Raw genomic sequence first — 16,833 nt, 5'->3', positions numbered from 1 at the left:
GAGCAGCCAAATCAAATTTGGTTGTCACACCAAGTGTCACGTGTGCTCACCACAAACAGGACTAGACCGCGGGGCTGAGGTGGGGATGTATGTAACCGCCGCCCTACAACCACGGAGCCAGGTCCGGAGAGCAGAGTCAGTCGTCAGAAACAGGCAAGATCCAGGAAGTAGCAAACACAGCACATAAAGAGGGTTTATGCTCAGCAATGTGCAGAGACAGGGAAGACATAAATAGGCAGGGAAGACCAATCGGGAACCAGCAGATGATGACCTCACACATAAGCCTCTAGCTGATAGGATGGTGCTGGATTGGCTGCAGGTGTAACACAGCTGATGCTACTAGTCTTTGTTGCCGCACGGCATGCGCGCGCACGAGAAGCGCGGCGCAGAACGGGCGAATTGTTAGAGAGAATAGGCGCTGTGGTGATGCAACGGGGGCACTCCTCCCCGGACGGAGCATCGCGTTGGTGCCCACGCACAGATAGATCTTTTTGAATAAAAGATTTTTTTGTGAATTTTAATTTTTAATATAAAGTACAAGGACACATTCTTACTCTCTAAAACGTATGGTGCTCACAATAATTTCCAATATGTACAGTAATACAGCAACATTGCTAAATTATTCATATAGTATGAACGGTAAACCTTAAAAATGTGCTTATTAATTCTTCATTGTAAACCATTAAATAAAAAAAATCATATAAAAGGAACCAAAGTCTAATGTAAGAAACACAAAAATTATTTATGAATTTAAATTAAGTCCAATTTGTTTAAATCATAATTTAGGAATTAACCCTTGATGATTAAGAAATGCAAGCAGGCGAAATATAATTCTATTAGCAATAAAAAATCAGTCATACTCATAATGTTTGAAGACCTACAGTATCGTGAAATACCAAACTAATGTCCATCAAAATGATGAAACAACTTGTCTGTGAAAATTACTCATTAAATTCTACAGTAAACCAACTCAAAATGAGTGTACCCAAATTCTGAAACCTTACAGGTCTCTCCAAGTGTATTTAGCAACAAAGAGCGCACAGATACGAGGACAGAAACCAGAAATAGGATTTTAAAACAGCGGTTTATTCAGAAAACAAACTGTATGCCAGTGACTTCTCCATTCTTCATTTAATATAACAAATATAAAATAGTTTATATTAGTTTCTTTTGTTTTTACTCATAAAATGGATCTCAGCCTCCATTGAAAAAAACTATGTAATAAATTATTAGTGTTAAAACACGTGAAAGAAAATAATCTAATTTCTATTTCATTGTTTATTTAGATTATTCTTGGCTGAAAGTTAACACACTCACCATGTGCAAAGCAAAATCAATGTTAGCCCTTGCTCAATATGCATAGCCCTATAAATGACAATAAATCAGTAGGGTCTATGACTTCATTCACATTTATTCCAGGCATTTTTATTATATTGAATCATTTTTGATCACCCACATAAATACACAGTATTCTCTGTAAAATTGGAATTTTTTGTAAACAAAAATACATTTTTAAAATTGATGCCACAATGTGCTCAAAAATGGAAACCGCTTCACATCATTAATTCTACCATTGGATTTTGCGTTTCTCTGGCTGCCAGGGATTTGTCAATAAGCCCGAGGTTGTGCAAATTGAGAATGGAATCAGCAATTATTCTTGCGGTCCTCTTCTGATAACCTCCGGAGGTCACCATCAAAATAGGAATACATCTGCTTCTGGCGATGGTGAATACAATTTCATCCCTTTTTATAATACCCTAGAAGAATAACATTAAAAACAAAATATACAGTGTTTACTGTCAAAAAGTGCATGAAATATTCAAAATAAACATATGGGGTCTATGTAATGAAATGTGTCCTTTCAATGCTATCCTGAGGAATTGTGTAATCCCTCTCACCAGCAGCATCTCCTCATGGTGATATCCACTTGCTTATTTTTTCACTAATCACATTGTCACTTGTTATTTGGGTTTGCGCTTCTAAAATTCCTTTATCACTATGTAATGATTATTTAAAACCAGAGACAGAACATGAAACACAGACAGAGCTCAGTGCTGCATCCAATGACACAAATACACAGTACAGTGCCTAAATATATATAGATATCTTTTGAATAAAATGGTCTTTTAGTTTAACTCTTTGGCCAAAGTGTTGTAAGCACTTGAGCCCCTCCAAGGCAGACCACGTCTCAAGGGTCCTAACACTAATATAAATTCTTAATAACCTGGTGTGACAGCTGAAGTCAACTCCTATCAGTTACGCCTGGGAGACATATGTCTGAGTGCTTCATCCAGCACTCATAAGGGTTAACTCAGGTGGAAGTTAGGAAATCAGAACTCTTTAGCTGACACCTGAGAGCCAGCAAGGTAGATAAAGGATCATGTGACTGGCAGTAGCTGCCAGAGAGAGAGAGAGAGAGAAGCACACTGCTGCGTGAGCCCTTAGCCAAGTTTACTGACTGCTTAAAGTACCCTTATGGTTTGGTTCTGGTTTAGCCAGCCAGCCAGCCTGCTAGATAGGTCTGCTGTGTTATTAGTCAGTTTTTCTCCCAAAGTGGAGCAGGATTTATTTTGTTAAAGGGACAGTGTACCCGCATGTTATGTTACTGTGGAGAAATAAAGCCACTGAACGTTTTTATTTATCCTGAAACTATACGTGTGGACTGTTCCCTGACCTCGGCTACAGGCCGTCCTGCCACACCTGGACATTACCAGGAAGAATGATTTATAATAAATCTGTCAAAATTAGTTGCATAGTTCTAAGTCTGATTGAAGCTCTTATTAACCTGTATAATACCAGGAAAAGCACTCTGTATTAGATTTGTCGCAATCAAACTGCACGCAAGTTCCCATGAGTGTGGAAGGTGAGATGGAGTGAGCTTTTAACCATTTAAAAGTGGGAGGGGGTGAGCTTCAAACTTGGGAAGGAGGAGCCACCCTACAAATCAGCTAGAAACAGCTGAACAGAATTGCAAAACACACAGAACCCCTACAAGCTCATGTTGAACCCCAAGAAAAAAAGGGAATATGTTGCACACCAAAGAAAACATCAAACCAGCAATCATTGTAGCGGTGCTCCTGACGCCACGGAAGACACAGCGCTTTCTGTTTCGTGGATCCAGACAATAAGGAAGAATCAGGGCACTTTTTAAAATGAATGTATTGTAGCCTATTTGAACGGAAGAGGCATGAGACTCTGTAATAAAGTGATTTTGGAGCAGAGACGGGGTATTTTGATGCACTGAGCCATATTTCTGTGTACAGCAGAGTGAAATGAACAAACCATTGAGCATTGAGCAAAGACCTTGATACAGTAATTCAGAGGCACAAATATGAAAATGACACCATGTGCTCTTATTTTGCTCCAAACCTGCCTTAGTACATATTTACATAGTTACAAAGTTACACAGTAGATGAGGTTGAATAAAGACATGCGTCCATCAAGTTCAGCATATGCTGAATTTAGATGACAGATACTTTATCCTATATCTATACTTACAGTATATTGATCCAGAGGAAGGAAAATAAAAAACCCAGTGACATATCCAATGATATCTTATAAGGGGAAAAATTAATTCCTTCCTGACTCCAAGAATTGGCAATCAGATTATTCCCTGGATCAACAACCTTCCCATGAATACTTATTTGATATATCCCTGTATACCTTTCCTTTCTAAAAAGATGTCCAACCTTTTTTTGAACAAATCTATTGTATCTGCCATCACAGTCTCCATGGGTAATGAATTCCACATTGTAACTGCCCTTACTGTAAAGAACCCTTTCCTTTGTTGCTGGTGAAATCTCCTTTCCTCCAACCTTAAGGGATGGCCCCATGTGCTTAGTACTGCCCGTGGGATGAATAGTTCTTTTGAAAGCTCCTTGTACTGTCCCTGAATATATTTGTATATAGTTATCAAATCCCCTGTTAGACGCCTCTTTTCTAATGTAAATCAATCTAATTTAGCTAGCCTCTCCTCATAAGTTAGAATGTCCATCCCCTTTATTAATTTGGTGGCTCTTCTCTGCACTCTCTCTAGTTCCATAATGTCTTTTCTAAGGATTGGTGCCCAAACTGTACTGCACCCTCTTGGTCTCACATAGTCTCTAGGGTTTCATTTGACACTGCATATCACACAGACCTGCTGGGGGGTTTACTTGCGCTCAGTCAGGTCCCATTGACCTGCAGTAAATATCCAATGTATGTGTGGATGACGTGTAATATACCAGGGGTGACATAAAACAGAAGGAGCTTTCTCCGAAGGTTTCATTGTCAACCAGCTAAGTAAACACCAACTGAAATATAAGAAACTAACGAGAAACGTCCTGCTGTAGAGATGGAATTTTCTATTTAATAATGTGAACATTTTTATATCTCAAGATAAAGGTCTAGATCTACTAACCTGCTGAAGAAGAGAGGCCGAGTATGTGCAGGATGCACCGCATGTTTCTATGTCTCAATCAATGGTTAATACCAAGGCCCAGATTCACGAAAGGGTGCCAAGTTTTACCACACCTTAGCTCCCTTTCAAATGAGAAGGAGTTAATGTGTGCTAAGGTGCTTTAGTGAACTATTTAATCCTCCAAGCTAAAAGGCTTTTTGTTACCATGCATCCTTCACTCCCGCTCACAAGCTTACAAGGCAACCTGTTCGCTTGAACATTTTGCCAGCCGTGTAAAGGAAAAGCCTAAAGTTTGCACTGGATGTGAGAGAGCGTTTTCAGGCCAGACGTTCCATTCTCTTTGTTGGTTGCAGAAGGTTCAATCTGCTTATAAATATCCACGTTTTCTTAGGCCTTGTTCTTCCACAGAAACCACAATCTGCTCCTCTTCCTCCTTCAGTGGCAGTCTGCTCTTGTTGGCAAGCATCATGCAGTATGCGAGAAAGACTAAAGCCATCCAAATCATTCACCCGTTTAACAAACCTCTCCCTGTGACTCGTCTACATACACACATAATACAGTACTACATTATTTATTCTATCGTGGGAATACAGTAGTTCTCTCGATTACTGTACTTACTTGAGGAGAAATAGCAAGACCTCCAAGGGGATCTCCATCCAGTATATCAGTTCCTGCATTATAAATGATTACATCCGGTCTCGTTTCATTAAGGGCCCCTTTAACATGTGTTTCAACTTTATCCAGATACTCTGCGTCTTCTGTACCCCAATCCAATTCAATCTTCCGTTTTATTGCTCCTAGATGCAATTTCAAAATTGTGTTAAGAGAATAAAGGGGTTATTCATTAAACCACAAAAGCGCTCCTCTGGGCATTATCGCCCGGAAACTCCCGTTCAAGTCAATGAGATAACACCCTACATCTATGAACAGAACCATAATTATGGCGAAATCCATTAAACAAGTGATATGCCCAACCAGAAAAATGTATAATGATCTTTGTGGGTTTATAGGGCAGTAAAGCATTTGAATAAGAAAGAGAAACCGTTTAATAACAAGAAACAAATTGACTTCTCCACCTTGTAGGGAGAGTCTCTAAATGTCCTTATTAATAATACTGTTCAATGTAAGGGGTTGTGTATAAATTATACTATCGTATACAAATGTACATATCGCCACAATAACCAGGTGACCGGATCTACTGTACCTTTTCTTGTATTTTAAGATATAAATATGTATATTGCTAAATCCATGTCTTCTATGTGTTAATAATGTACATGTTGAAGTTATAAATGATATATTTTATTATTAAAACTTAAAGTATATGCGGTCAGCTCCAACGTACTGCAATTTGTCTCCTGCATTGCTAGCCTGACAAAACTGTAGGTTCTACAGAAAGGTGTTACCAATAATGTCTATCCTTATCCAGAAAAGTAACAAAGAGACAATGGAAACGGCTTCGGAGAAGTCAATAGTTGTAATTAACTCTGGAGCCGGTGAACTAAGAAGAGGATTGTAATTCACAGGATTATGACATGATGCAGGTCTAATTGTGTGCGCTTTACTGTGCTAAACGTAAATTAATTTTGGGCAAGATTGCCTTTTTAACAGGATATTGTAGAAACACTGATTGTTTTAAGCAATTCTATTCCTTGCAATACAAAAGTCATGTTCAGATGAAGTTTATTAATGTGGATAAATAGAGGCTAAAAATGAAAAATACAGCAAATACTTTATTGTTTAGTAGATCAAATGTTAGACTACTTACGTTTTGCAAATCCGTCTCCAGGATAAATATACCGATTGTAAACATCCATAATATATACCCTGTCATCATCAAGAAAGTCTCTTTCATGTCCATTTCCCTAATAAAAGTAACATAAGTCATTTAAATATATCTTAGACAAATATTAGACTTGGCGTGTCTAACCAAATGGTACCAGTTTTTTACTAGTTGAACTAGTACTTTTTAGGTTTTTAGTAAAAACAGCAAATTAGGTTAGGACCTAAAAGTACTTTTTTTTTATTATTTTTTTTTACAAATACATGTTTTATAGACTGGCAGTTTGTAGAAATATATCAACAACAAGGACAATGTGGTAACTTTAGTCAGGGAGTGATAACTGAGCACTCCTTTGATTAAATACCCATCAGGAATGTATATAGATATCTATATATTTATGTGAAAACATAATAGGCGTTGATATACCTGATGGGCATCCAGATCTATAATTGTGGCCTTAGAAACACCTTCAACCCGCTCAAAAAGGAACTAAAGTTTGGGATAAAAGCAGATTTATATTACGGAAATGCATTTTTAAAACAATTTATAAATTAACAAGAATTTACAAAAAATATACTGTATGTTGGCAAAAGTATGTAATAAGTAAAGTCATTCCGTTGTAGCACTTTTGAAGGTATTGAATCAAAGCTCAACATTTTCATTTAATTAATATTAGATTTTGAAAAAGTGCAAGTGTATAGAAAGCTATGAAACACCAACACCTTCCTCTGTATCATTTATGGAAAGTGGAATGTCAAACTTTTTTCAAAGACCCATGGAGTGCCGGTTCTTTCTTCCCTTGTAGGATACTTATACTAAAGTACACATGCTACATTCTACAAAGCAAACCTTCTGACTATTTGTAAAATGCACATAGTTGGAGGTCCCCGTTTTATCATCATTTAGCAAATATTATATTGGCCGTAACAAAAAATACAGGTAATGAAGAAATGTTAGCAAATGGGCAAGAAAGGCGCTCTGAGGGGTATGAATGGTCTCAGAAATCCTTGTAAGAATACGCTGTGCATGAGATGCTCTTTTATTATAAAAATAAATCGCGAAAGTTTAGTGTTGATCAGTCTTTAAGACAAACATTTACTCTCACCACTTTCTAAGTATGTTTATATACTTATCTACAGTATTTTATTTCCTTTTTAAATTAAATTACCTTGATAGCCAATGTAATATCAGCATATGCGCAAAATCCTCCACCTCTTTCGCTTGAACAATGATGAAAACCCCCACCTTAGGAAAAAATGTAAAAAAAAAGACGATATAAAATGTGTATAGTATTATTACAAGTGTTTTAAATATATATTAATAACTAGGGTGACCATTTTTCCCAAGTTAAAAAAAACAGGACAATTTTCACGCATGCGCGAAAGGTCCGCACCGACTGCGCATGTGTGGACAGCCAGAGCCGACCATGCATGCTCAAACGGCCCACACTGATCGCACATGCGCGTCTGACAAGAGCAAATTGCCCATTTGCCGGATCAGCTCTTGCCAGCCACGCATGCTCTATTGGCTCTCGACAGCCGCGCATGCACAATCGGCATGAAAAAACAGGACATTTTGAAACTTTTGAAAGAGTCATCTGGACACAAGCCCAAAAAACGTGACAATCCTGGATGTCTGGTCACCCTATTAATAACCAAAAGTTAAGAAAAACATATGAAATTGTGCAGTAATAACTCATTAGCATTAGGGTCCCGAATGGGGTTGTACTGCTGCAGGTCAGATATAAAGGAACATTGCAAAGACCTTTTGCTGCTGTTTTTAGCAACCCAGGCTTTTTAAATTATATTTTTGAATTCTGTAGGCATCAGTTGCTGAAAATGTGCCTACCCGGGAGATTAAAATGGCCCCTGCCGGCCTCCAGATATTGTGGATAAGGAGAATAGTGTCAGTAAAAATGAATATACTCCCCAGGTTACTTTATCACTTTCAGACTCTCCCGGTCCGGATACCTGGTTCCGAACTAAAAAATATACCAAATATATGTATGTCTGGTAGGGCAAGAGACCCAGAGTCGCTAAATCAGTTATGCTGGCCTCAAGACTAAGAGGGGGCAGATATCTCAAAATATTACCAGGCTGCCCAATTACGACAAGTGGTGGTTTGGAACGCTGACCCAGACCAATATTGCTGGTTGGCCATAGAATCCCAGTACGCCAGAACGCCTTCTCTTCTAACGACCTTATGTGCCCCGACAATACAGACCTACAGGTGAGGGGGTTTGAGCTGGGTCCGATGAGATGCACCTGGCAGATCTGGGCCAAGTCCAAGAGTAAATTCAATCTCAAATCTACCACGTCACAACTCACCCCACTTTTTAACAATCCCAGTTTTCCTCCACGATGCGGAACTAAACAATTTGATCATTTTTAGACAAAGAATATTAGGACAATTGCTGACCTGTTACACAATGGGAAATTTCTTAAGTTTCCATGAGCTTAAGACTAATTATGAAGAACCAGATCTCCATATGTGTAAATACCTTCAGATCAGGCACTTCCTGAAAAAACTAGAATTCTCCCCTCTCTCAAGCTTTTAACTATTGTGTAAAAAAGGAGTTTATCACAAAAATATATGCTGGGTAAACACCCCCGATCACGACTATATGCTTAAATGGGCGGCCGATTTAAATGTGGACATTGATAGAGATGATTGGGAGGATGATTGGGAGGATATTTGGGAGTTTGCCGCAAAGACATCTATACTGTATGTAGCACTATAAAAGGAAAATATTTATAAGATTCTTTACTATTGGTACCTCACCCCAAGCCGACTGAAGCACATCTACCCTCTGCTGTCGGACCTGTGCAGGAGGGGCTGTGGGCAAAAAGGTGATATGCTGTATATTTGGTGGACATGTCCAGCGATACAGAAATTTTTGATCTAGTCCAAGCAATTATTAAAGATACAACAGAATTGTCCATCCCGCTGGACCCTCTGACTTTTCTACTGGCAAAGCCAGTGGAGGATTTAGATCGTTCTATGAGATGTCTAATATCATTTATAATGACGATGGCCAGATGCGCTGTTGCAGCCTCTTGGAAAAAGATTGCTCCCCCACCATCCAGACTGGCTGTTGAGAGGATAAACGAAATACTTCATATTGTTTATAAAAAACATGGAATCGGTTAATATAAACCCCATTGGATATTTAAGAACAGGCTGGTTTTGATTCCAAAAGGTTATCATGGAAAAACTATGGAATTTCCGGAATTATCATTGTGGTTCACAAACCTTCCTTTTTCTCGCCACTCTATATAGGAGAGGTAAAATTGTGACTGTTCTAAATCACTGTGCTAGAGAACGGTCAGAAAAATAGACTGTCTCTTAATGACCAGACAGTAAGTATCAGTACATGGCAAGACCAAATGTTATGTTAGATACAATTACTTTCTAGCACGATGAGGAAAACAAGATATATATGCTGAGCACAAGACAGTTACTTCTAGATGCTCACAAAATTATTTGTAGGATGTGCTGAAATTACTCTGACACAGTTGGCTTTATATTGAGATTTTGTGGACATTTAAGGCAGGAAATCCTACAAATTATAAAAAGTTAGATACTATATGGCACACAATTAACAGCAAGAATGTAAGTAGACAGACATTTCTACTTACCAATATTGATTGCCCATCCTCTGTCAATAGCAAGTTTCCCAGCCTAAAATAAAATTATTATATATTATTAGTGTTAATATCAACACAGACAACAAGAGAGGATACCCACACTCCTGTATGGAGACTCCCCTTTTTCTTTTGTTTGTTTTTTCATCTCATTTTCTTTGCTGTATACCCACTGTATTATTCAACTGATTTGCTTAAACATCTTTTAAATAAATACAGTTCATATTTTTATCTGAGATTATATCTGGCTGTATATTGTGGAGTGACCGGTCCTTGTCACGGCAAGTGTGTCTATAGTCACATACATTTAGATCTTGTAGATTTATTAATGCATTTTGCCATACTATGGATCGGACCTATCCACAGGTATTTTAATTATTCCTCATGTGTGTTGGTTGGTGCTATTTTGTGCATATGAACATATAAATCAAATGACTCAATATTTTTAGAATTAAAGTTACATATTACATTCAGTAAAACACTTAATGAGTCCTAAGTTCATTTTGCACAGGCACTTGTGTATTATTTCAATTCTGAAGTGTTATGTAAAAATGTAGGATTGTGTCCATAGGAAATATGTTACATATCTTACAGAATAGAACAATTTTGCTTATGATGACAGATTTATACAGATATTATAATGCATCTTCTTCTGGACACATACCTCTAGATCACTTATAATGGTTGCAATTGTGCAATGTTTTGTTTACCAGTTACATAAGATGAGTTATTTGTTCGGGTCATTTGTTATTATCTTTTTCCTAAACACTTTATTTAGGTTTAATTTCAGATTGTTTTTATACTATAGGAACCGAATTCTGTATGGATTAGTTGTTCTATATCGCCTTTTTTCAGATTTTTATATTTTTCCTTGTTTGTTCATTCAAATAAAGTTATTGTTGTTTTAAGTTGGACGTGATGACGCTAGTGACGTCATGACGCATGAGTATGCAGCGCGAAAACAGGAATCATTTCCAGGTTCGCTAAACATACATAAACAGAGTGGTTTTTTCACCACTTTGAGAAAGCTCGTTGAAATGAAACATGTCAATGTGTCTTTCCACCTGTGAATAAATCGTTTTTATTACACCCTCTTCAGCTGCTTTTGTTCGCGGTGCGGTGCATTTTTGGCTGTTTGCCAAGTTTTTCTGGTTGTTACTTCACACAACGCACACCGATGTGGAGTATTACGCTGATCAGAAACTAGCGGACAGTAATCTGAATGGGAAACAGATCGCTGCTGGGCAGTTTCTTTTCGTTATGTTGCAAAGATATTTGGAGGTGGTCACATAAAAAGCACTGAGCAATATTATAGTTGCTATAATGCCCTAATGAGAATAGTGCAAGGGCAGATGCTGGTATGATCAGGTAGCAGAATGGTTAGCTGACTGAGTAATGAACCTGCTTATATAGTGCACCTGCATATATAGTGCACCTGCATATATAGTGCACCTGCATATATAGTGCACCTGCATATATAGTGCACAGCTGTCAGTAAGAGATTAGCAAAAACCGCATCAATGTTTAGCTAGCTGGTTTATGCTCATGTTTCAGGCAAGTCATGATAACACTGATACAAATGATAAATCACAGAGGAAGATGGAGAGGTGCGGTGAATGTATGTAACTTGAGGACTATAATGCATTCAGTGGAATGTCCAAGGATCTCATAGGTTACCTTTCAAATGAAATCTGAAGGGAATTCCTCCTTACATATAGTACTCACCATTATCGTCCCTCCTGTTTGCATCCTCAGCGGTTTAAGCACTTTTCTTTGCACTAGACAGTTAGGGAGCACGAGCACAGGTGGGATCTCAGTGATCGTGGCTACAACATACGACCACTAAATGAAGGAGAATAAAACTATTTTTAGACATGTTAGCACATGACATATTTTAATCTCATTATTGAACAGAAACATTACATTTGCTATAGTGCACGCTTCTGAAGTGTTTATACAACAAGTAACGTTCCTACTCTCCAGGATTAGGTTGCTCTCCAGAAGAAAAATAAGTAAATCTTTGATAAAAGGACGGGCTTGTTATCTCTTGCAGCATAATATACAAAATAAAACATGAACACAATATATTCATTCACTTCTCTCAATAGGACAGGCTTTCCTCCCAAGCTGATCTGCACCAATAGGACAGGCTGTGCTCCCGAGCTGATCCGCACCAATAGGACAGGCTGTCCTCCAGAGCTGATCCGCACCAATAGGACAGGCTGTCCTCCAGAGCTGATCCGCACCAATAGGACAGGCTGTCCTCCAGAGCTGATCCGCACCAATAGGACAGCCTGTCCTCCAGAGCTGATCCGCACCAATAGGACAGGCTGTGCTCCAGAGCTGATCCGCACCAATAGGACAGGCTGTCCTCCAGAGCTGATCCGCACCAATAGGACAGGCTGTCCTCCAGAGCTGATCCGCACCAATAGGACAGGCTGTCCTCCAGAGCTGATCCGCACCAATAGGACAGGCTGTGCTCCAGAGCTGATCCGCACCAATAGGACAGGCTGTCCTCCAGAGCTGATCCGCACCAATAGGACAGGCTTTCCTCCAGAGCTGATCCGCACCAGTAGGACAGGCTGTCCTCCAGAGCTGATCCGCACCAATAGGACAGGCTGTGCTCCAGAGCTGATCCGCACCAATAGGACAGGCTGTCCTCCAGAGCTGATCCGCACCAATAGGACAGGCTGTCCTCCAGAGCTTATCCGCACCAATGGGACAGGCTGTTCTCCCGAGCTGATCCGCACCAATAGGACAGGCTGTCCTCCCCAGCTGATCCGCACCAATAGGACAGGCTGTGCTCCCGAGCTGATCCGCACCAATAGGCTGTGCTCCCGAGCTGATCCGCACAATTTTCTGCTCCGGGGCCTCTCTCTCTCCCTACTTCCCCCCCCCCCCCCAGTCTGCAGATACTTACTGGGGAAGTTACCGCGATCACTTCCTAGTTTGTAAAGGTGATTTAAATGGCAATCCAATAGGAAGCCACAACCAATGATGCTGCAGCTTTCAATTGACCCAAGACGGCCGCCATTGTGAGACCGGGAGAAGTGTAGCTTCCCTGGTAAGTGTCTGGGAACTAGAGGTTCTCCGAGCTGGAAAACCCCGGTTACAGCCCTGTAACAAAAAACACACACTGCAGTAGGAACTTAAGCACTTTGTGAACCTCACAACCCTGTGAGATACAATGTTGATTTGCTCATTGTTACAGTATCTATTTTAATACCGACAATCACAATTTGCCTGGTGATTTACAGAACTCTAATGCTCAATATTGGGGGGATTAGAAGAAAACAAATTGCTACTAGCAAAGTACCAAATCACTCGATTTAGATATGTTTTCATTATTATTATTGTTATTATTATTGTGCCATCTTCTATACGGAAGGAAAAGAGGTCTAAATGAGAGTTGAAAACCTCAAAAGAAACTGAAAAAGAGCATTGGAGTAAATGTTTAGTATCATGTCACTGTAGATTATAAAAGCCGTAAAAATATAGTTTGTAGGCTTTAACAGTCACGGGAGTAAGAATAAAGAGGAAGAAATAGGGATACAGTAGTGGAGTTTTTAAACAGTGCAAATTTCTATGCACCTACTGTAATCCGAGCAGTAAAGAATATATTATTAAATATTGAACAAACTTATAGTATTCACGTTTACAAATAAGGTATTTAGTACCTTTAATTTACTTAAGTACCGTCTTGTATGCACTACCAAAAGATCATCCTCTGTAGCCTCTCTAGCAGCTACAATTGTGTCATCTGTAATTAATGTTGCATCTACAAAAGGAAAGAGAATACATCATTTATCATTAAGTCACTAGGTTGATTGGCAGATCTCTCACGCAACCTCCTGGAAACAGTGAAGAAAGATAAGTGCTCATTCATTTATTTTCATCCAAAACAGACTGAAAGGGTTAAAATATTACTAAAGCTTTATCTGTCTTGTATACGTTGTTTTGCTCATTTAGGTGTTACAAAAGTTCCGGGCAAAATGCCAGTAATGTACGAATTCTCCGAAAAGGTTATTTTGACCCTTTCTCTGACATGTTGTTTTGCTATTATTTTTTTTTTTTTTTTTTTTTTATAACTTGTATTTTTTATTTTTGTGAAAATACAGCATATATACATCTTATTTCCAGTACTGTGACATGCATTATTCATATCTCTTATGTATGGTAGCTGAACACAAACATTGTCATCAAAACAGAGTTATAAGCAACGACATAAACTTAAATAATAAATAATCATAAAGTAAAATTAGGTGGGGGGGAATTTTAACCGCTGGCACGAGATATTGTATTGTATGTCTTTATTTATATAGCGCCATTAATGTACATAGCGCTTCACAGCAGTAATACATGTGGTAATCAAATAAATAACAGATAATATAAATAACAGATCATGGGAATAAGTGCTTTAGACATTAAGGAAGAGGAGTCCCTGCCCCGAGGAGCTTGCAGTCTAATTGGTAGGCAGGGAGAACGTACAAAGACAGTAGGAGGGAGTTCTGGTAAGTGTGTCTGCAGGGGGCCAAGCTTTATGTATTATGTGTTCAGTATTATCCACAGTACTATTCATATGCTTGTTTAAGCAAGTGCGTCTTAAGGTGGGTCTTAAAGGTGGATAGAGAGGGTGCTAGTCGGGTACTGAGGGGAAGGGCATTCCAGAGGTGTGGGGCAGTCAATGAAAAAGGTTTAAGACGGGAGAGGGCTTTAGATACAAATTACACACACTCTTTCTCCCCCCCCCCACTTGTCACTGAGGTAGGGAATTTACCCATTTTTATTTCAAAGTGTGATTTGCGCATTAACTTCTCACCATTATTCTGTATATCTTAAGTTTATTTTAACATCGCTGCGTGTGGATGATGCTGCTGGTGATTATAATACACTATGTCTCCGCTGCTTTTATATCTTTGATCCTTATGAGTGGATTTTGTACTCTTCATTGTTGTAATTAAAGTGGTATTACATTTTTATGCTATGGAGCGTGCGCTTTATTTTCAATACCGGTATATCCCTATATTTTATATAGTCACATGTGCATATTCAGTATAATTTAAACCTTTCACTGCCATGTGGCACTACAAAGTATTGCAAAATATTTACTTACCTCTCAGAAAATTGATAACTTTACCCCACTTTCCTGAATCAAAGGGATGCATTTTCTCAAGTCCCATAAACGTGATATTGTAATCTGCAGAATACACAATCGGCCAGCATGTTGGAGAAACATCAAAGTACAGCTGTGTAGGGAGAGCCCTAGAAAGCAATAACAATACATTACATATTACAAACAGTTTCTGTGTGCGTGTCAACATAGATGTAGGTTCCAATACCTCAACAAACCCAGAAGAATCAGTTTTCACAGAATGAAAAAATTAAAATAAATATATAAATAAATAAAAAAGTGTATGTTATCCTATACACAAATCATTAACATTTGAACTTTTCTACAAGTATTGTATTTCTTTATTTGTATAGCGCCATTAATGTACATAGCGCTTCACAGTAGTAATACACGTGGTAATCATATAAATAACAAATAATAGATATAAATAACAGGTCATGGGAATAAGTGCTTCAGACAAACGTAACATTTAGGAAGAGGAGTCCCTGCTCCGAGGAGCTTACAATCTAATTAGTATGTAGGAGAAACGTACAGAAACAGTAGGAGGGCATTTTGATAAGCCGATGAGTGGAACTCCGGAAATTACAAATAAAAAACCATTCTGGGGACACCTAATATTTTGAAATGCTCATATCCCCCAAACAAATGGTATTAGAACGGGCTAGAAGAGATATCTTGAACAAAGTAAAAAATAAAATGCAAAGTGGCGACCAGTGCAGACGACTACTTTACTCAGATAAAAAAATCAAGTGTTATTTCATCAGTTTTAAATATGTATCCAGACTGTAAACATGACAACCTGAGCCTGTGTGTGGTACATTCCTGCACTCCTCCCCATTTCCCTATATGGCTTTCACATATGGGATGAGCACCTTGCTTTCAATGTCACCTTTCAAACTAACGCGGCATTAACTCACGGTGACACCTCATAGCGAATAATCCATTGCTTGCAATGTTCAACATGAAACCCCTTGTAAAAAACATTACTGGCTGACCAGGTATGTAGTTCTAATGAATCAGCAATCACAGTGTAGGCAGCGGCAGCAGCAGCGGCCCCTTACCCTGACTGCCAGCAAGTAATGTGTGTGTGACACCTCCATGCATCCAACTGCAAATGAGAAATACACCTGGGCCTTTAACCCCTCCATGCCCCCTAATGAATGCAGAGATGGAGATATGCTGGCCCACACAGGGGCAGGAGAGCTGCTGCTGCCCCCACACAGGGGCAGGAGAGCTGCTGCTGCCCCCACACAGGGGCAGGAGAGCTGCTGCTGCCCCCACACAGGGGCAGGAGAGCTGCTGCTGCCCCCACACAGGGGCAGGAGAGCTGCTGCTGCCCCCACACAGTGGCAGGAGAGCTGCTGCTGCCCCCACACAGGGGCAGGAGAGCTGCTGCTGCCCCCACACAGGGGCAGGAGAGCTGCTGCTGCCCCCACACAGGGGCAGGAGAGCTGCTGCTGCCCCCACACAGGGGCAGGAGAGCTGCTGCTGCCCCCACACAGGGGCAGGAGAGCTGCTGCTGCCCCCACACAGGGGCAGGAGAGCTGCTGCTGCCCCCCTCAGGGTGACAGGGATCAGACCTTACTCACATCTCTTCCTTCCGCAGTGACACAGCAAGCTGCAGCAGTGCATGACGTCACAGAGGGGCGGGGCTAGAGGTAGCCCCGCCTCAGAGCCTGTGTGCTTGGAACAAACCTTCATATACCAGGTTTTCTGCATTTTGCCAACTTTCCCTGTTATTTATATAAAAGTATTTTAAATGTAACTTTTCTCTGTGCAGCCTGAGAAAATAACAGTGTGTTTACCTTTGGTTGATTTCATGGGTACTGCTTTAAATGCATATTACACTGCAGATGCACTGCCACAGACCGCTCTTATA

At 39.6% G+C, this 16,833-nt stretch overlaps 1 protein-coding gene across 5 annotated transcripts; it reads right to left on the bottom strand.

Moving 5' to 3' along the window:
- Positions 1 to 523: 523 nt before the first annotated feature.
- Positions 524 to 16,602, bottom strand: HDAC11 (histone deacetylase 11). 5 transcript variants are annotated; one of them, XM_075574990.1, is made up of 11 exons: positions 16,544 to 16,602; positions 14,937 to 15,085; positions 13,501 to 13,601; positions 11,549 to 11,665; positions 9,818 to 9,860; positions 8,961 to 9,014; positions 7,348 to 7,424; positions 6,606 to 6,668; positions 6,165 to 6,261; positions 5,018 to 5,196; positions 525 to 1,757 (listed from the first exon to the last, which is right to left on the bottom strand). In XM_075574990.1, coding segments are annotated over exons 1-11 (1,086 nt in total). In that variant the 5' UTR covers positions 16,546 to 16,602; the 3' UTR covers positions 525 to 1,553. The 5 variants fall into 5 exon arrangements, with proteins under 5 accessions (XP_075431107.1, XP_075431105.1, XP_075431108.1 ...); XM_075574993.1 differs by lacking the exon at positions 16,544 to 16,602 and adding an exon at positions 16,016 to 16,155; XM_075574992.1 differs by lacking the exon at positions 6,606 to 6,668 and having other exon boundaries at positions 524 to 1,757.
- Positions 16,603 to 16,833: the final 231 nt, after the last annotated feature.

Source organism: Ascaphus truei, chromosome 17 (assembly GCF_040206685.1).
Source record: "Ascaphus truei isolate aAscTru1 chromosome 17, aAscTru1.hap1, whole genome shotgun sequence".
Classification (NCBI taxonomy): domain Eukaryota; kingdom Metazoa; phylum Chordata; class Amphibia; order Anura; family Ascaphidae; genus Ascaphus; species Ascaphus truei.
This window is presented reverse-complemented; position numbering and strand designations above follow the sequence as displayed.

Excerpts from the sequence above, each read along its gene's own strand:
- HDAC11 (XM_075574990.1), bottom strand. Across the intron at positions 13,602-14,936 it reads AGTTATCAATTTTCTGAGAG|ATGCAACATTAATTACAGAT; the intron begins GTAAGTAAATAT and ends TTCCTTTTGTAG. Across the intron at positions 6,262-6,605 it reads TAGATCTGGATGCCCATCAG|GGAAATGGACATGAAAGAGA; the intron begins GTATATCAACGC and ends TACTTTTATTAG.